Here is a 20,453-nt window from a genome sequence, read left to right on the forward strand (position 1 = left end):
CAGTCCACACTATTTTTCAGGGAAAACAAGATCAAATAACAATTTACAAAAATTCCAATTACATGCAGTAAAAAATGTGAGTTCTAATTAGTATCAGTTTGGGACCCAGCACATGACTATGCTATAGCTGCACATTTAAAATCTATTTTACGGGATTTGAAAGACTTGAGGCGTTATGAATTTATTCGGTGGTACCTACACATAATGCTGTTGTAATACTGGTGCAAAGCCAGGGCAGACACTCCATTTATTCAGTTGAAAATATATTTTTTAAGCCAGAAAATTTTTTGGAGGAAGCGACACACTACAAAAGAATGAATAATCATGGTTGCGGTCGCATACCTGATGGCTCGGGGAATCGAAAGGGGATCCTTCAGGCACGAAAAATGACAGCGATGATTTGACCGTTTTGACTGTTATTAAAGAATGACGTCACACTCAGTCCATTCATTGGAAAAGATCGAGTATATCGTATCGTACTGCATCGATTCGATCCAGAGATAATGCGATTCAACATAACCTCTTCCTACTGTTTCATAGCGAATATATCGATATATATCGAACAGGCGATAGCTTTTCTAGACGTAAATTATCAACGGTTGGCTTGTTGCTTGTTTTCCTTCTGATTTCTGATATCTCGGTCATTTATGTATTGTACTAACTTTTATATCTAGAATTCACAAGTGTGATAAGTTTTATGCATCGAAGTGCTCTTGAGTTTTTTTATTTTTAAACACTGAAAGTAAGTTTCAATTTCTGTAACAGTCCCTAGACTTCCAAGACTGGATCTCAGTTAGCCAAATTCCTTTGTTTGTGCCCATATTTTGTGCCCCATCACCTTCCTATCACTCGACTTGGAAATTATCAACTTCTTTTTGTGCTTCACGGCAGTATTCTACAGCTTTAAGAAGGATGAGTTGTGTTAATCATTTGGTCATCATTTTTTGTGTGTTTGATTGGAGAATATCAAGTTGTGACACCTCAACAGCTTGTAGCAGATGCAGCGTTGACGCATCTCTCATGCCATGCTTCCCAAATCACATACTCATTAGAAATATTTGTGTAAGGGGGGCAATCTCATATCAAGCGCAACCTAACTAAAGTCTTAATAGGCCGTAATACAAGGGATGAATTCAAGCTCCGCTACATGTGTATTCTCTTAAATTTGATGTCATAAGCGTTTCTAGCAACGGAAAGTTCAGGAATCAATTCCTAAGGGAGGTATCATACAGTAGTACTCTCAACATGATTCATGAAAACAGAATTATTTCAACCGACATCTTACGGATTTTTGCCTTTTAGCTAATTCAGACATGAATACGCATCTTTCTAGAAACTTATTTGTCGATTGCGGAACTACCTGTCGCTTGGATCAATTTCCTCTTAAAACTGAAGAAATTACTTTTAATGGTGCATTTCAGTTTTTTATTTGTGTAGTGCCCCATCATGTCTTGAAATCAGCAGTAGGTAGTTCTGGAATCAAGTTCTTCAAAATTCATCTCATGATCATGTAGATAACCAGACTTATCCTCTTAATGTCTTACCTCAGTCCGCGCAGGCGGATGTACAATGGAAATGCACGCCCACAATATAAGTACAAGAAGACGTTTTAGTTTATTTTTGTAGAAAGTTTAAAAAGTCTGAATCAATGGTTTTCATTGTTCTCATGACATTGCATCATCTTATTTTCTTGACATTCACCGTACTTAAGTACTGAATTTTGAGTTATTTGAGGTTTGTCCCTCAGAGATCATTTAAATTATAGTAAGTAATCATAGAAGTTTTTTACAGCAAGAGTTTGATATTACGCATGATTCTAACATCATACATTATGAGTGGTCCATGGAATTTTGCCAATATGCGAATATGAGCCAAAATTTGTAGAATTTACGTGCAAAATTATTTCTGTCGACAAATGACCAGCACAGTGTCAGCAAGTGACCGTCAGGCACCAAAACTCAACAAGTTTTCAATTTCAATTTTCAAGATTGATTATCAGGCGACCTAGGAATCTCTCTTTTCTCTTCCACACATTGGTGGACTCTGCTTGATGACATTTTTTTTGTTTCAGCTGCGTTTTTGAGTCATGGATGGAGAAAACGTGAATAGTAATGGTGTTAGCGAGACAGATGCTCGGGGTGACAAAGCGGCAGGTGCCGCAGTGTTCCCACAAAATGGACGAGGAGAAACTAAAACCGAAGTTACTTCAGCCTCAAGGGGCTGCTCATTGTGAGTATTTTATTCTAAGAACCACAAGGCGTAATGACTGATCACCCATTCTTCCTAGTTCTTCTGCTGAAATAACAGTTCTGTCTTATGAGTGTCTTGGCTATAATTGCAGGATTTTGAATCCTACTCTAATTGAAAATCAATACTTACCGATTAAATATCAAAACAACCCACTATGCAAGAAAGCAACGAGTTTCTTGAAAGTTATTTGAAATTTTTTGGTTTTCTTTCCTCTTAACTATAATGGTAGGGGGTAGAAAGTTTCAAAACGCTGACTGTTTGCCACAATTTGGTGCTTTGTCTCACAGCCATTTTTCTTATGTGCCTTACGGCTAAACTATAAACATCCAATTTTATGGTAAAATGATTTGTTTCACCATTCAAGGTGTTTCGTCCAGGGGAGGGGGGGGGGGGGGTGACCCAGGATAGTCGGGGAGAGAAAGTGCATATCCAGGAAAGACGCCAACTTCTTAAAAGATCGTAATTTTTTGCTTAACTTCATGGGACGTCGATTATGAGCTCGATACCTCTCCGTCCCGGTTTTTAGTTTTTCTAAAATTTGAGCTCTTACCAATCTGCACTGGTACTTTGGTCTGAGCTGTGTTAATATTTGCGACCTCTTTTGATCTGGGGAAAAAGATTAGGGAGGATTAAGTACTTGGACTGAAAATGCAAACACCTGAAAAGTTGAGTCGAAAGGAAAAACAATTTTGCTCGATACCAACCAGTGAAATGTCAGATTTGTCTCTTTTTTGAGGCACAGAGAAGAAAAAAGTCATCATTTTTCATAATTGCCTCCAGTTTGCCAGGATCATAAGATTGGGCATTTTCTGCACTCCTGGATAAAGGAAGTATTCGCAGGGAAGCAGAGGTTTTCTCTTTGATAGAAGTGCTATAGTCCCCTACAGCTTGAATTATTGCCGTAACATCTTAAAAATTCCTACTAGTCCATGTCAATCAATTCTCCGTAGTTGGCATTATTCTATTGGTAAAATAGCTTTTGCTATTTTTGGCAGGTTGTTTTTTTTTTTGCGAGTATTCACAAGCTTATATCATCCAATCCAAGATCTCTCACATCCTGTCCCATTTTTTAAATCATTTATTTGCATCATATCCATTTCATAATCTATTCGGCCTTGTTTGTACATGTGTCTGATGTTGTGAAGGAAACCATTTCGTTGAGCCATTTGTAACCGTTATCGCTTTTTATTTCACAATTTTTTTTCAGTTCTCCTTTTTTTTTAAAGCTTTGTCGTTGTTTGAATTTATGAGGTCATTCTTCCTTTTTTTTCTCTTTTTTTGCCGTTTAGTTGTGGCTGGCGATTTGTTTGGGAAGGCAGATTAATCAAGTGGTGAGACTGCTTATAAGTTTTCTGCTTTTTTCACTCAGGCATTCTATCGTAGAGTTTATTTTTTCGCTTTATGTTTTGTCTCGGCTTGTCATCTTCTGCCATCTTTCTCCGTTTCTGTCTTTGTATTTTAGTTTTTTTAAGTTGGAGATAATGAATAAGTGGTCTACGTTTTGCAAACCTCTGTATCAGAAATCTTAGCTGCATCTTTGCTTTTGTAGTTCTAGTTCACGCTCAGCTTGGGTAATGTGCAACTCTATTTGTGCTGCTATTTAAAGGTATTCATCTCTAAATCATCACATCAAATCAGGGAACATCTAGCATACATTTCCTTCATGACAGTAAAAAGTTCAATGTAATTCTAAATGAAGAACTAGTCCCATCAAATTGAGATCTTCATGGAGGCATCTTGCTTTCAATTTAAGTGTTGCTACTTAGTTACAAAATAAGTTGTGCAATGTGTAATTTTACAATGATTTAACACACGGAAAGTAGCAAACCTCACACTGGTAATATTTCATCTGTGAAAGTTTTGCAAGGAGAAGCAAAAATCCCTGTTGACTATTCTTATTGCCTCATCCGCCTTTGGACATCAGAATTTATGTGTTGCCTTTGTTGTTCTGGGAATGTGAAGTGTCTTCGCTTAATCCTGTGTGTAGCGCATGTGGAGGCTATTTTTTTCTGTGTGAATTTAATCTCATCACAGAAAAGTATTTATCGTTTTATTTTTTTGTGATCTTCAGCTGGGCAATGATTGCAAGAAAATTTGCAATGAAAAGCTCTTTTAATTTATGTATATTATTTTAAAAGACAACTAGAGGGCTCCGCCCCCTGGCCGCTCCGCGGCCCAACCCCCTCGTATATTCTGTCAATTCGTTATGAAAATATCACTTAATTTTTTTTAATTTACATTATTCTCGTAAATTGTATTAATATTAATACTGCCGAAGTTCTGTTAAGTGCTTATTCATTCAAAAGATCATCTTCAATTTAGCTAAAAACTTACTTCAATTAAGGTTGGAGTTTTAAAAAAAGGTGAATAATCAGTTTGAAACGGTTTATATGGGATAAAATAAAATGGATGGAAAGCAAATAGGATAGAATATAATATAATATAAACGAAATATAATAGGTTTATCATTAATAAAACGGGATGTATTTATATTAACCTTGATAAAAAGCCACAGGTCGGTTTGATATTTAAATTAAAAAGTGGCGGTGATGCGTAACAATTTTTGGATTTGCTGCTGCAATTCCCGAGTAGTAGTGATCGCCATAAATTGTGATTTAATCGGAGAATATATCGCGATTTTATCGACGTCGCGATTTATTGCAATATTATCGGATAAAAAAATCGCGATTTTATCGACGGCGAATCATCGCAATATTATCGGGAGAAAAATCGCGATAAATTGCAATAAAATCGCGATTTTATCGAACGCGATTTTACAGAGATAAAATTGCAATAAATTGTAATTTTTCATCAACGCCTACTAACGCATGAATGACGCTTATGAAACATGTTTCTATGCCGCCGCCGCTGCCGTTTTTACCAAGGTCCGTTGGTAATTTTACCATCTCTTTTTTTTATCAATCATTGGTAATGTTAGAAAGGCAGACCGGTATTTTTACTGATTTTTCCAGGTAAGAATACCACTTTTATTCGTAATCAATTCCCGGTAACTTAATTTACCATTTTATCTCTGTAATTCTACCACAGGCGATAAAAAATATCGGCGTTTTTACCAAGGTCCATCGATATCTTTGCCATCTCACTATTCTTGGTAATTTTACAAAGACAGAATGATGAGATTACCAGTAGAACCTCATTTTACCAACCGTATTTCATAAAGTACAGTACGTATTTCATAAAGTACAGAGGAGGGAAAATGAAAAAAAAAAAAAAAAAAATCCAATGAAAACTCGGTGTCAGTCAACGCAATGTAAAAAGTTGTAAGGTTGCGAAGCGCCGATCCATCTACATAGAGGCAATTCGCACTTGGGAATCATTTTGCGGCCATAGCCTAATGGAAAAGTGTTGGCCTACCACCGTGGCGACTGAGGCGATAATCGCTCATATTTTGATGATCCTAGCGATTTTATCACCGGTAAAATCGACCGGTAAACGTGATGGACGCACGGAGAACGCCCAGAGTTAACGCCAGGGGATGAAACCCCTTGGGGACGTGATGGTACAATTTTTTATCTACCAATATTATTTTTATTATTTTTATTTTATCGGCGATAAAATCGCAATTTTTCCGTTGAAAAATGCTACTTGGGTTGGGTGATTTAATTTTACCGTGAATAATATTGGTAGATAAAAAATTGTACCATCAAGTCTCCAAGGGGTTTCATCCCCTGGCGTTAACTCTGGGCGTTCTCCGTGCGTCCATCACGTTTAGTGAAATTTTAATTTTAAGTTATATACATAATAAAAAAAGGTTTGTTCATAGGGACAAAATTAATTGTTTTTAAGATAATAAGTACATTTTGCATTCCTCAATTTAAACAGTAGAAAATATACAAAGTTAATGCAGAACTTCTTGATAAACAATGTTCATTGCTGTGTTTTTATTTTTGTCGTCATCAAAATTAATGATTTTTATTTTTAAACCCTCTTTAGTCCTACATCTAGACAATGCTACATACAGTTGCCCGTGAGCGAACATTGGTCTTTCTTTTTCTATAAAAATTCCCACTCTGTCAAACGATTGCCCTTGGCTTTTACGAATAGTCATAGCAAAAGCTAATCTAACGGGGAATTGTTTCCTATTCAAAACAAAAGGTAGGTTCGTTTGTTCTTTTGTGTTAAGTGTAATTTTTGGTAGTGAAACTATTTTTCCTTTTTTTTCTCCGGTTAAAATTGAGCATTGCAAAATGTATTTATTTATTTTTAAGACAATTAATCTTGTCCCATTGCACAATCCATCCTCGATACAAATGTTGCGTAGTAACATAACCACAGCTCCTTCTTTTAACTTCAAATTTTGACTTGGCATTCCTGAAGGGTTCAATGAAACATGCGATTATCGATACATGCGATTAACAGTTTGATGTATTTCATTTGTTTGATTGTGTTTCATGATGTGTTTGTTGTGTTTGATTGTGTTTCATGATGTGTTTTCTGTGTTTCATGATGTGTTTGTTGTGTTTGATGTGTTTGATTGTGTTTGATTGTGTTTCATGATGTGTTTGATTGTGTTTCATGATGTGTTTGCTGTGTTTCATGATGTGTTTGTTGTGTTTGATGTGTTTGATTGTGATTCATGATGTGTTTGTTGTGTTTCATGATGTGTTTGCTGTGTTTCATGATGTGTTTGCTGTGTTTCATGGTGTGTTTGCTGTGTTTCATGATGTGTTTGTTGTGTTTGAAGTGTTTCATGATGTGTTTGATGTGTTTTATGATGCATTTGATTATGTTTTATCCCGGTTTCTTAACAAAGTTACATAAAGTTTTATCCATGACTATTGTACTGTATACCTAGGTAAAATTACCGCATATTATCCTGGTCATTATGAAGAAATCCCGTGAATCACCTTTGATCCCAGTGAGTACTCCTTTAAATCAAGCAATATATCGAATATCGATACATAAAGATCGATATCCTTCCTGTTATCCCGGTTTCTTAATATAGTTACATCCCGTTTTATCCATGACTATCCTGTATAGGTAATATTCCTCCCTTTTATCCCGGTTATTATGAAGAAATCCCGTTTTATCCCAGTCAATACTGCTTTAGAACAAACGATGTATCGAAGATCGATACACAAAGATCGATATCCGTCCTGTTATCCCGGTTTCTTAACATAGTTACATCCAGTTTTATCCATGACTATACTGTATATATAGGTAAAATTACTGCATACTATCCCGGTCACTTTGAAGAAATCCCGTAAATCACCATTTATCCCAGTCAATACTCCTTAAAATCAAACGATATATCGAATATCGATACATAAAGATCGATATCCTTCCTGTTATCCCGGTTTCTTAATATAGTTACATCCCGTTTTATCAATGACTATCCTGTATAGGTAAAATTCCTCCCTTTTATCCCGGTTATTATGAAGGAATCCCGTTTTATCCCAGTCATTACTGCTTTAGAAAAAAACGATGTATCGAAGATCGATACACAAAGATCGATATCCTTCCTGTTATCCCAGTTTATTAATATAGGTACATCCCGTTCATCCATGACTATCCCGTATAGGTAAAATTCCTCCCTTTTATCCCGGTTATTATGAAGAAATCCCGTTTTATCGAAGTCAATACTGCTTTAGAACAGACGATGTATCGAATATCGATACACAATGATCGATATCCTTCCTGTTATCCCGGTTTATTAATATAGGTACATCCCGTTCATCCATGACTATCCTGTATAGGTAAAATTCCTCCCTTTTATCCCGGTTATTATGAAGAAATCCCGTTTTATCCCAGTCAATACTGCTTTAGAACAAACGATGTATCGAATATCGAATACACAATGATCGATATCCTTCCTGTTATCCCGGTTTATTAATATAGGTACATCCCGTTCATCCATGACTATCCTGTATAGGAGGTAAAATTACTCCCTTTTATCCCGGTTATTATGAAGAAATCCCGTTTTATTCCAGTCAATACTGCTTTAGAACAAACGATGTATCGAAGATCGATACACAAAGATCGATATCCTTCCTGTTATCCCGGTTTATTAATATAGGTACATTCCGTTCATCCATGACTATCCTGTATAGGTAAAATTCCTCCCTTTTATCACGGTTATTATGAAGAAATCCCGTTTTATCCCAGTCAATACAGCTTTAGAACAAACGATGTATCGAAGATCGATACACAAAGATCGATATCCTTCCTGTTATCCCGGTTTATTAATATAGGTACATCCCGTTCATCCATGACTCTCCCGTATAGGATGTAAAATTCCTCCCTTTTATCCCGGATATTATGAAGAAATCCCGTTTTATCCCAGTCAATACTGCTTTCGAACAAACGATGTATCGAATATCGATACACAATGATCGATATCCTTCCTGTTATCCCGGTTTATTAATATAGGTACATCCCGTTTTTCTAGGACTATCCTGTATAGGTAATAATCCTCCCTTTTATCCTGGTTATTAGAAGAAATACATCCCATTTTTATACCTGTCTACCTATCAATAATTCCTTTACGGAAGAATACATTTAAATTTCCCGGGGATTTTCAATGACGTTTTCTGATTGGTTAATGAAAGACCAATGAGAATGCGAAATGACACGGACGGAAGTTTCATGTTATTTGTTATGATAGCTTTTTATATGATCTAATGTAAAATGTTTAGAATGGTTTTGGTTTATCTCTATTTTATCACAAGACTATTAGACATTGATTAAAAACGGTTAGAAGCCAAGCTTTGCCTTGAATATATACTTGTCTTAATTTGGTGTTCGCTGTTATAATGTAGAAAATAATTTTGGGGGAAAACCCCTACTTTACAGCAGATAAATGTAATGAACAACTCGTAATAAATTTTTTGTGGTACAAAAAGTTTTTTTTTTTTGTTAGCAGGAACTGAATTTCTAATATTTTTTTACCCAATTTGAAAAAAATTGCTGTGTTAAGAAAAATGTTCCTTTTACAGGAAAGTTCATTTCCCTGTCAATTATCACAATTGCAGTACAGAAATCCATCAGGAACAAAAAAAAAGTTGTGGAATTGCATACAGAAACGCTCTCTCTTACAGTATGTGAAGAATTTATGTACCTAATTTCTATAATTTTTATGTTTCAGTTACAAAGACTCCGCAGAGACAGTCACTGCTCGTATGGCTTCAGATAGAGATGCATGGTACTATAACATGAATCACAAAAACCGAGGAATTGCAATAATTTTTAACCATGAAAATTTCACAAATCCCAAGTTAAAAACACGATGCGGAACAAAAACAGACTGCGAAAATCTTGCAAGCACCTTACGTTCGCTGCGATTTGAAGTGTATACATACTTTGATGCTTCATACAGCAAAGTAATGAGTGTAATCAGTGAAGGTAGGTGACAAACTCATCTTAAGTTTTGTAAGTAGTATTAGTAGTAATATATAGGCATGTTGATTGGCTAGGCGTTCTCTTTGGGCCTAAGCTGTGTGCAGACTTGTCATTTGCGCTGTTTTGAAGAGCTTCGTTGCTCTTCAAAACAGCAACTCATTTCATATTACTACAAGGCGCAGTGGCTGACTTGTATGCCAACTGAAATTTGTATTCAACAACTGTGTGTAATATTTATATTAGACTAATTGAGGAAAAGTCGAACTTTTGAATTAATTGTCAGGTTCTTGTCAGATTATCAAATTCAAAATATCAAAATGATGGCTGAAATCGAAGAATAAATATCTCTATTGCAACATTTCAAAAACTCCGATAATGGTCTATTTGTTTGAAATAAAAGTAACCAGAATATCACCTTGAAATTTGATGTGAATAAAGAAAATTCTAGAAAAAAACGATTTTTCTGTTTTCTTCAGAGAAGGCAAAACACAAGTGGCGGTTTGCAAGGTGTACCCACTCATTTTTCTACCCTAGTTACCAGAATGGTGATTAAAATGAGAGATATAAATAAATATTGATATAATGAAGACATTTTCCCATTGAGTAAATAACCAACTAAATGCCGCTCACACCAGGCAGCTGATGACTAACTTGCTCATAGTGCAAACACTTGATAAAATTGATTTCTGGTGTTTTGGTTATTAAAATTTTTAGTTTACTCATCACTTTAATTTAATTTAGAATAGAATAGAAAAGAAATTATACTTTATTCCTACCCTTTCGAGTTTATGAAGTTAAAGAGATTTTATTTTTTTATAAAATGTATATCTGAATCATCTCCAGTATTTAAAATTTTAATAGTTTTTATAACTTAAAAACCTAAAAATTACAAAAATGCTAAACATTGGATACAATTAAAAGTACCTAGATGGATTCATTACTAAGAATTACTGAGAATTGAATTTCTTCATTGATAACGAAGGAGCATAACTTCGTTGCAGCAGTTAGACATAGATTTAGTGCTGATATGTGTTATTTTTTCGTATTTTCTTTTAACACTTTAAATTAATGCACACCCATCTAGTTTTAATTGAATTATCTTTGATTTACTCAATTTGCTCATAAAGTAGATTTTGAAAAGATAATTTTCATGTTTTCATTACTTTCATGATAAAAAAAAAAAAAAAAAAAAAAAAAAAAAAAAAAAAAAAAAAAAAAAAAAAAAAAAAAAAAAAAAAACATGTTGGAAGTTTGCGAAGGTTGTGGATTTTCTTCAATTTTCCTCTTTAATTTTCAGTAAGAAATATGGACCATTCTGACAACGACTGCTTTTTGATGGCCGTCCTCTCCCACGGTGAACAGAATATCATCCATGCCTACGATTCTCCTTACCAGCCAGAAGATCTCTGGCACCCATTCACAGCAGATAAATGCCCATCATTGGCTGGCAAACCAAAGTTATTCTTTATCCAGGTGAGTTACCCATCAGCTGAAATTCTTTATTGAAAACAAAGTCGGACAAGCACTATAATGAAACAATAGGTTGAACAAGGAGGTTATCTATAGGTCAGGGCCTAAATTTTGTCGGCAGGTTTGTGGTCAACTGCAAGTTGAGGTTAGGTTTCGAAACTTGCTGTCAAAGGTAGCCAACAAAATCTGTGCCCTGAAAAGTCAAAATACAAGCAGAATTTTTTCAGGGCATCTAAAAAGACTGGAAAAGCATGAAAAATAAATGAATGGTCTAGAATCGTTTCAGGTTTTATGATTTTTTTGGGTTTTGTTTTATTTCACAACACCAAAAAACTTCGTACTTGAATCAGTACTTTTAAAAAGGGGGAAGTCAATTTTTCAAAATCAGTTTTTGTTTCTTTGCATTTTTGAACTCTTTAATTGTCCTTATCATGTTTTCCTAAAAAGCAGTGACCTTCTTAAAAAGCGAGTGACAGACGTGCAGAAGTGCAAATGTATCACAAATTGAATGTCAAACCGCAAAAGAAAAAACGAGTCGGAAAAATTGGACGTCAGCCTTTTTTACAAGCACTAATTTATTTAAGCTATGTACTAATTTGCCAATCAATAAATTATGAAATCAAACAGCTGGGTAATAACTTTATAGCATTCAGATCTCAGCGTTTTTCACGTTGTATATTTATCGTTGATGAAATTTGTCTCTTTTCTCATGGAAGTATTCTTTTCCTACAGGCATGTCAAGGAGACAGGCTAGACCCTGGTGTCACTTTAATGAAACGAACGGAAACAGATTCCGGTCCAATGTCTTACCGTATCCCAGTGCACGCCGATTTCCTAATTGCCTACTCAACAATACCTGGTATGTTCTTTTCATTTTTCAAGTCTTGTTATCTTTGCTTGTGATTAAGTGCAGAGGATTTGCAATGATCGACCAAGGAACCGCTCACACAGCATCCCTGATTTTGGAGAGAGGAGATGAATTGTCTAAGGGTTGCCACTATATTTGTAGAAAATTATCGGAAATTTCATTCTCTAAACTTGTAAAATTTAAATGAGGAGGATATAATTTCTCTGGCTTTTTCAACCTTTTTTACCAGCTTTAAGTATCAGTATGCAATTTACTACCTATAAAATATCTCGAGAAACAAATTACTCTCATGAACGAAATTACATTTTTGATCAACATGGAGGATAAACAAAATCTCTAAAATCAAACAATTATTTTCATGTACCAGGCTGTGATTTTTTCCACTTTGACCGTTCCTCATTTACATTTCTTTGTGACACATGGTGATGTGACAATACTCAACAAGTATTATTCAAGGCACTCTAACATTACTTCTCTTCTCATCCAGCAGATGGTTTTTTGTTTGCTTTCTAGTAATCTCTGTTTCACAGGAAGAATTCTATTGTTTAATCATTATGAAAAAATTAACATTATACAAACCTTTTTTTGAAAAAAAAAAAATAGATCAGGGAAATAATTCTTGAAATTTAGTGGCAACCCTGTTAAACTAAAGCGTACTTGATTCCCAGAAAGGAGGAAAGTACGCACGCGCCTTGGCCGAATTCTGGCTTTCTTCTCCTGCAAGGAGCGCAGACGGAGTCGACTGCGACACCAGCAGTGCTGTTATACTCTTACCCCGATGAGGGAACAGAAAACATGATGACAGAGGATCAGTGTTGCCAAGGTGAAGTGAAACTTTCTCTATGGCGGCATGAAGGCAATACCGTATGCAATTGTCTTTTTTTGGGGATATAAGTTAATCACTTAATAATTGTAACTATATAACTAACTACGGCTACAATAAGTGTGTTTTTAAGAGAATAAGACATCAATGCTTTTGTTAAATTCGCCAGAAGAAACAAGCAGAAGCAATTGGACGTCCTTGGAGACACATTTCTTGTCTTCTTTTTACTTTTGGACTGCAATGAAAGATTTACCATCCTGAGTTTTGCATATCGATGGTGAAACTATCAAACCACGCATCTCACTTGCGGTGTTTAAAATTCTTTGCATCTAGTTTTTTTTTTTTTTTTTCAAAGGAGAACAAATGAACATCATTCCTTGAAGTTTTCTCAAAATTTGCTTCTACATTTAAGAATTGACATCAAGTATTTTTACACATAAAAAAGAAAGTATGACAGGAAGTTTGCAACCCAGCAAACCGAGATGCATGGTTTGGGAGTTTGACTGTCGATGCAGTTGGTTCCTAGTCAGAAATTAATAATGTTGATCCTTCATTGTAGATCCTTTGTACATATCACCATACTTAATTGACCTTAGAGGGTGTTCAAGCAACTTTTAATGTGCATTTCCAGGTTATTTACTCCTCCCTCTCTTCCAGAAATGCACCTTTCTTTGCATATTATGCACTCATCTCATAAATTATGTAACACTTGACAAACTATAGCCTCCTTTCTCTTCTACGCTTCAGGTTTTTCTGAGAATTTAAGGCCAAAATTGTGTTTTCTCCCAAGAAAATGTTGTAATTTTTAAAGCTGGATCCTTTCATGATTCAGGGCTTTTGCACCCTTTTGTGGCTCTTATAGACTCCTGTCACCCTTGGATGTGTCATATGACAAGTGAATGCTCCTTAACTTCTAAAAGTGACCAAGAACAAAATTATTTAGTTTACGGCTACTCATAATGAAATGAAATCAAATATTAATGATAGCTCAGTAATCGGCGAATAGCTCAGTATTTGATTTGCTTTCAAAATGAGCAAATCTAGAGCTGTCTTCCGTCAATTTTGAATTGCTTTTTCATGTGTGGTGCAGGAACTGAACTGTTTTCATTGGTCATGGTTGAGGGCAATTCAGGTTCATTTTATACACAATTGAACTGTTTATTTATAAAGGGCCTATGCCTGAAACACTTTTTAGCATTGGTATCTAACTTTTCAAGATTGTCAGAGATTTTGTGTTTTTGGGGCTTGAGCCCTTTTGAATTGGAACCAACCATCAGCAAATTTATTTTGCAAAAGACTGGCAGGTTGCAGAAAAAAAGTCGCCATGATGTTTGAAATTAGCCGCCAAAAAATAGGAAGAGAAAGTTGTGCAGTCTCATTACCAATCAGATTGCCAAATTTTCTTTGAAATTCCAAAATCTGTAGACTCGTACAGCAGCTGAAGAGACATAATTCAAATTAAAGTACTCACAGTTTTATTTTCTTTGTATTAATAGGTTTTTATTCCTGGCGGAACACACAGCGAGGGTCCTGGTTCATGCAGGCTCTCTGCGAGGAATTGAAGAAGCATTGCTACAGCCTCGATCTTCTGACGATCCTGACATTCGTCAACAGGCGCGTCGCCACCGACTACCAATCCAATGTCCCAGGTAACAACGAGATGGATGCTCAGAAACAAATTCCGTGCATCACGTACATGCTCACGCGGCTACTCAAATTCGAGCCTAAATAAATTGTGCCAGTGATGTTACTCCAAAGAGTTTACAAGAGTCATGAAAAGTTAGGTTACTTTGTTCGTAGATAATAATGTTTACCTCTCCACTTTTCATTTTAATTCTCTGTCACAGATCAGTCAGAGTTGTCAACAAATGGTTTCATTTTTTTATTCTTGCCATGGTATTTAGCTTTACTTAATTTCCTCTTAGTTTTTCTTTGGACATTCCCCTTTCTTTGTTCCTCCCGTTTGAAAATTCCGGAGGAATTTCATTTTAGAATATATTTCACCAGCTAGTTTTTTCTAGCAGGAAGAATTTGAGGGTGTCAACCAGATAATCATGCGTGTAGACCTCTAGATGAGATGAAAATACACCTTTCATTTCCCAAAGAATATATTTCAATCAATGTTCAAGAATTGCAATTTCTTTTCCGTTAACCAATTTCCAAATCATTTTGACACTCTGAGCACAGATTTTCACATTGTTTTCTTAAAATCCTAAAAAAAATTATTCCACCCACCTATGCGTGGAGCTTTTAGCTTAAAATTTTATGTATGGTATCTAATTTTAGATATATCACTGAAAACTCGCACATCTCCATAGTGGACCCTGGCATGTGACTACCTTTTCAACATTTCAGGGCAATTTTTTTTCGGGTATTGGTTTTGTGACTCTTGTTTACTCTTTTTTTTACCCTACCTGTTTGTTTTGCATTTATTTTTTTTTCTGTAGCTAATATAATGTTTCATGTTCTCGTAATTTATTTAATCATGAATCTCATGAATCATGAATTTCAGCGCTCTTAATTTTTTATGTGTGTAAAGTATCGAATCTCTTTGCACGGTTCCATTTCTTGAATATTGTCGCCAAGAATCAAACAATTTATTAATAATTGCTCCGAAAATTCTCATTTCTATTGGTTATTGATAAATGTTTCAACCTCCTTTCTTTTCAAATAAGCTAATTTGGGCCTCCAAGCGTGATTTTATCACAGCAAATAAAAATGGAACCCCTCCCCCCTTCCATTCCCGTCTTTGAAAACAAATTCCTGTTTTGAACCTTTCATAAGTAAATAATAATGTATAGTCATTTACAACTCTCCATGAATAATATCATTCAAGGAAAGGTATCCGTGTTTTTGAATCTCAATGGAAACTTCGTTTCTAGTGTAGCGTTTTCTCTCTGACATTATTTTTCAAATAGGGTTTTAGACGTTCACAGTCTACTCTGTCCATTACAGTGAGGTAAACGGCTTTAATGCCGATGCAGAAAGATTTGGTTTTATTTCATTGCAAGCTTTCAATAAGTCAAAGTAAAGTTTTAGTCAATTTTTATTCCTAACTATAGAATGTTAAAATTAAAGTAGGAGGAAGTCACTTAATTCAACAAGATCACAGCCTCTATTTTGGCTTTTCCCCCAAAAACTCAGTAATGAAGCTTTACCGAAAGGTGATTTTATCTCTCTGTATACTATGTAAATTACTTAATTAGCTTTAATAGACTCATTTTTTCCGTGTTACTTTTTTTCGCATACTGACATATTTTTGAAAGCTTCTCTTTTTGAGCTTTCATCTCACTTCTCATCGGAATCGAGAACTCCTTAGACTAATTATAAAATCATCGAGCTACTGTGATAAGCCATGGATTTACATCTAAAAATTTTAAACGGCTTCACTCTGTATTGGAAGTGATAAATATTGCATTTGTTTAGTATTCAAAGTGATAGAGATTATTTTGATACTTTACTGAAGATGTGATTTTCACAAACTCTAAGTAGACTGCAAATCTAGACAATTTTTTTTTTTTTTTTTTTTTTTACTTTAGTCGAAATAGAATATCTGACTATTTTGTGATTGTTAAAGCCTCTGTCATAGCTTTACATGTTCATGCTTTGATTTGTGGATTTTCAATTTTCGCAATTTTAAACAAACTTCTTGTTTTGTTTATATGTCCCGGTATCCTCATAGAACCCACCTATGATGTGATGTTATCCATTTGTTATGTATCTCTGGATCATATATTTTAAATTCCAAGAACAAATTATTTTTTAAAATCGATTAAAGGGGAAAAAAGGAAATAATTTTTTTCAAATGACGTTCCATTATTTCATCATATAATCTTGATGTTTATCACCCGATATGATCAAATAATTGCAACTCAACAAGCGTGTTTCTCATTCTAACATTAAGCTATGTAACCGAATCTCTGAACATTCCTTTAATTGTAAATTTCAAGTATGAACTGTGTCTTTCATTCAAAAGGCTTATTTTTTTACCCTCTGTTTTTTCTTAGCTAAGCTGTTGCTTCAACTGCCAATTTAGACAATTCTCTTCAACTCTCAGTTATTTTAGGCCACTTGATATTCGAATAGTTTATTTTTTTCATCCGTTTTTGCTGACAAAAGTTGTAACTGTTCATCAAATGGTAAAATCAATAGGAAGGAATCTGAATTACTAATACTAATTAGCCACTTTCGAAATTCATCCGTGAGGACCAGTATGATTTTTTGTCGTTGCTCTTGAGCCATCTCAGAGGCTTTTTTGACTGCTTTTGAACATGCCTATGAATAACTGACAATTAAAAACAGAACTGAAACTGGAACTTCACTTTGATACTTCTCTGTACTACACCAATTGACTACCCTCCACAATGGCGGTTGTACGGTCAAAGATTCCGAACTTTAATTAACGCACAAAATTTTTTTAATATATGTTCTTTTTTACGTAAGAGCACCTTTTTTTTTACAGTCAAATAATTTACTGAGTGATAAATAATAATGAAGATTGTTTTGAAATCTGAGGAACAATATGATGTTAATTGTATTCGTTGAATAATGACTCCTTCGCAAATGACCTAGAATATTTCTTTTATTTATCTTTCTTAATATTTATTTATTTTTTTTATACACTTTTTTTTGGAAAAAACATTTAACCTACTGAATACTCACAACTATTTTTTTAGTGTACACTTTGCGTCCACCACTGGTCTGGTCTGCAAATGAATTTTCAATTTTGTCAATCATGGTGGTTCAGTTAGCAGCCCACACAGGCTTTTTTTTTTTTTTTTTTTTTTTTTAAGTTAAGAGAGAGTTGTTTAGGATACAATATAATCAGGAAGAATTAGCAACAGTATATTCGCCTTTCGGCCTTGCTGAAAAATTATTTTGAAATGTGATAAAAATGCGCCTTGTTCTAAAAAGTAGGTCCAAAACCTTAGCTTTCAGTTCATCGATTTTGATAAATGTAACTGATTTGAGGTATTGCCACCCTTAAATCTAGAATGGAAACTATTGAGTGCCACTTTTATATTCATACACATTTTATTTTAAAACCTCCAACTACCAAGTCTTTCAACCTTAATGTGATAGGTTTACAAGTTGTACTTTTTTATACTATACTGAAATTTTTCTCCCCTTTTTTTCTTCAAAGATTTGAAGTGTAAGAGTGAAGGCTTCTATTTGTATAGAGTATAGCAGGTTACAAATGTAAATTAGCTGATAAGTGTTTTCTAATTTGAACATTTGCTTTGATTAGTTACAACTCTTTCACAGACGCTTTAATTCACAAAAAATGACAGAAATGGACGCAAAAATGCCTCTGTATCATTTCCTAAAGCTTTATTTAAGTTTTACATGTTTAAAACCTGTAGGTTTTCATAGATCAAAGAGAAGTAATAGCATAAATTCATGGTGTCTTGAATCTGGAAAAAACTGGTAACTTCCGGATTCACCAAGGAAGAAAATATTTCTGGGCAAATCAGGGGACTTGCCAGGGAATTGATGCTAAAAACCGGGAATTTCTTCACTCTCTGCTCTAAAATCAAATAATACTTCAAATTGCTGCATGAATTGTTCTTTTTCCTCTTAAATCCCCCCCCTTCCCCTCCAATCCTCATAAATTGCACACTAGCAGTTCCTGATAGTTGCCAAATTGAATCAAAATCCAGAATTTTTGCTCCTGTGAATAGTAACTGATAAAATAGTGAAACCTTTTTTTTTATACTTAAAGCCAATCGAATACAGTCCTACGGATGTACCTAATTTCACTACTTCATACAAACTGACATATGTAATAGTTTTATTCTTTATACATACTATTTTCTGAAATTTTCATTATGTTTATCTGTGTTTTTAAAATAGTTTATTTGCCCGTAGATTACTTTCATGCATTTAAAAAAAAATGATGAGTCATTGTAACTTGAATCAACAAATTATTTCTCCTAATAAACAATAACTGATCAATGATCACAGTCTAATTTTGGTTTCTTTCTGCATCTTAGCAAATCCCAGGCCCTCTGTTCTGTAGTTAAGAATGAGACACAAATCAAAGAAGACACAAAGAGAGGGTAGTTCTTAGCTCAAAATGGTCAAAAATTTTAAGTGCTCCGAAAATGTCTTACTCCACAAATTACACTTTCTCCTTTCATTACTCTAAGACTATATTTGGGCCTTAAAGTTTTATTTTGTGGCAAAGGTTTTGGGATAAGCGTTTTAAGTTAAGTCTCCTACTTTTGCTGTCCAAAAGTAAGAATATTATAATTTTTGGTGTACATCTATACTAATTTGATAATGAGGAAAAAGATGCCAGATGATAATTTTGAGGCAAATGCATATCAATAGCCAAAGTGCAAAACTACGTAACTCGTTTGCAGTGTTATAAAATCTCCGCTCCCATCTTGTTTTTTTTCAAGGAGAAAAAATCAACATGATTCCGAGAATATTTCGCACAGAGAAAATAATTCACAGAAGTTTTCCAGGAATTACGTAGGCTAGTGTTGGCAAGGAAAAACAAAGTATGACAGGAAGTCTGCAACATCGCATACACAGACACGTGGTTTCGCTTTTGGCCATCAATATGTGATCACCAAGGGGGGAGGAATGCACTTAGGTTGCATAGCTTCATTCGCACTCATTGAAAAGGCGGATCCAGCAATTTGGCAACACCGACTTTCCTCCATTTAAACCTATGTTAAGTAATCGATTCTTGACAGAGCACCTGGCCCCTCCAAGAATCGATACATTTCCATAGGTTTAAACAGTGAAAAGACAATGTTGCCAATTTGCTGGATCCGCCACGCTTTCTTCGCCGATGGAAGTGGCATGACGGCTTGCTGCTGATGAACTGATTTCTGAAAATTAGTTCATGGACATACATTTTTGCGTGCTCTCACGTGATTTGGATAGCCCCTCCCCCCCCCGCCCCCCATAAAGTTCTTGGAAATCTCCCTCCCCTGCAACTGTGTCACATTCGCAGGCATAACGCGTCGCAGTCACTGCAGATAGCGTTTTTTGCCTTTCAAAGTTACAGGCAAAGCACAAATACGTACCGTTAAAGTTACGTATGTAAATGTACCCCCGGATGCAAATTCTTGCGTGATTTTACGTAATTACTACAATTTTTCCTTAAAAAGTACTTACAACCCCTTTTTCGCAACAACATTGCCACATTCAAAGTTGATCCAGCTGAGTTGATAGAAGATTACGTGGCGAACTCTCTCTCTAACAACGTAAAGTATTCTTATATCTAAAAGAAAGCACCATTTCTTGATAATATACGAGTCATTTGATAAGGCATCTTGTTAATCTCCTTGCGAACCTTTAAGGCCAGAAAAAACTAGTTCTACTGTTGAACTAAGTACCTATACTCACAGTCAGCTTTAAATTAAATCTAAAGTGTTTTTTTTTTTTTTTTTTTTTTTTTTTTTTTTTTTTTTTTTTTTCTTAGAATCGAATCAAAATGCAGAGTTCACTGCAGAGAATTTAACACAGCCTAGAAAATTAGGCGTTTGCGTCGGCAGTTGCTGGACGCATCGAAACTTCAGATCAAGCCGAATCCCATGAGAGATCGCCATGCAGATCATAGATGGCAAAATGCAGGGATCACCTCAGAGTTCAGAGACTTTAACGCTACGATGAAAAGTAGGCGCACCTGCAAAGTAGGTTCTGTTCTATCGAATCAAACCCCTATTT

At 34.9% G+C, this 20,453-nt stretch overlaps 1 protein-coding gene across 2 annotated transcripts; it reads left to right on the forward strand.

Annotated features, from left to right (window-relative positions):
- Nucleotides 1–585: 585 nt before the first annotated feature.
- LOC109039243 (caspase-1) lies at nucleotides 586–18,729 on the forward strand. 2 transcript variants are annotated; one of them, XM_019054653.2, is made up of 8 exons: nucleotides 586–742; nucleotides 2,072–2,229; nucleotides 3,540–3,581; nucleotides 9,356–9,612; nucleotides 10,907–11,082; nucleotides 11,812–11,938; nucleotides 12,616–12,770; nucleotides 14,267–14,474. In XM_019054653.2, exons 2-7 carry the CDS (start codon nucleotides 2,087–2,089, stop codon nucleotides 12,744–12,746), a joined length of 876 nt encoding a protein of 291 aa, XP_018910198.2. In that variant the 5' UTR covers nucleotides 586–742; nucleotides 2,072–2,086; the 3' UTR covers nucleotides 12,747–12,770; nucleotides 14,267–14,474. The 2 variants fall into 2 exon arrangements, with proteins under 2 accessions (XP_018910198.2, XP_018910200.2); XM_019054655.2 differs by lacking the exon at nucleotides 12,616–12,770 and having other exon boundaries at nucleotides 587–742; nucleotides 14,267–18,729.
- The last annotated feature ends 1,724 nt before the right edge of the window (nucleotides 18,730–20,453 follow it).

This window comes from Bemisia tabaci, chromosome 9, assembly GCF_918797505.1.
Source record: "Bemisia tabaci chromosome 9, PGI_BMITA_v3".
NCBI classification, from domain to species: domain Eukaryota; kingdom Metazoa; phylum Arthropoda; class Insecta; order Hemiptera; family Aleyrodidae; genus Bemisia; species Bemisia tabaci.

Bases quoted from the DNA above. Each gene is read 5' to 3' on its own strand.
- LOC109039243 (XM_019054655.2), top strand. From the start codon at position 2,087: ATGGATGGAGAAAACGTGAATAGTAATGGTGTTAGCGAGACAGATGCT. The intron at 3,582-9,355 runs GTGAGACTGCTT...TTTATGTTTCAG, and splicing joins GAAGGCAGATTAATCAAGTG to TTACAAAGACTCCGCAGAGA. The intron at 11,939-14,266 runs GTATGTTCTTTT...TTGTATTAATAG, and splicing joins TGCCTACTCAACAATACCTG to GTTTTTATTCCTGGCGGAAC.